The sequence below is a fragment of the Morone saxatilis genome, unplaced genomic scaffold (genome assembly GCF_004916995.1).
Source record: "Morone saxatilis isolate NCDOM2014 unplaced genomic scaffold, NCSU_SB_2.0 Contig15, whole genome shotgun sequence".
NCBI lineage: Eukaryota > Metazoa > Chordata > Actinopteri > Moronidae > Morone > Morone saxatilis.
Window position 1 is genome coordinate 8,108,728 of NW_023339707.1, and position 214 is coordinate 8,108,941.

Genomic DNA, 214 nt, shown 5'->3' on the forward strand with positions numbered 1-214 from the left:
CCAGCTCCTGTCTCTTCCCAACGGTCCATCATGCTGTCCAGCGCTGCCTCAGGACTCTACACAAGCCTCTGGAAGTATGCTATATCTTGCTTCAATGTTAATTTGTAGACATACTGAGTTCAGTTTTTCAATTCATTGCTTTCGCAGTTGAGACCCCAGGTCCTTTTAGAATCCCAGTGTGTAACATTCGATATTGGCAGAAATGTAATATAAT

General features: G+C 43.0%; 1 protein-coding gene across 1 annotated transcript in view; it reads left to right on the forward strand.

Annotated features, from left to right (window-relative positions):
• LOC118325029 (solute carrier family 26 member 6) overlaps positions 1–214 on the forward strand; it is a 15,371-nt gene that overhangs the window by 14,380 nt on the left and 777 nt on the right. The window contains exon 14 of the mRNA XM_035657580.1: positions 5–74. Coding sequence (XP_035513473.1) covers positions 5–74 — 70 coding nt within the window. The remainder of the gene's footprint in view (positions 1–4; positions 75–214) is intronic.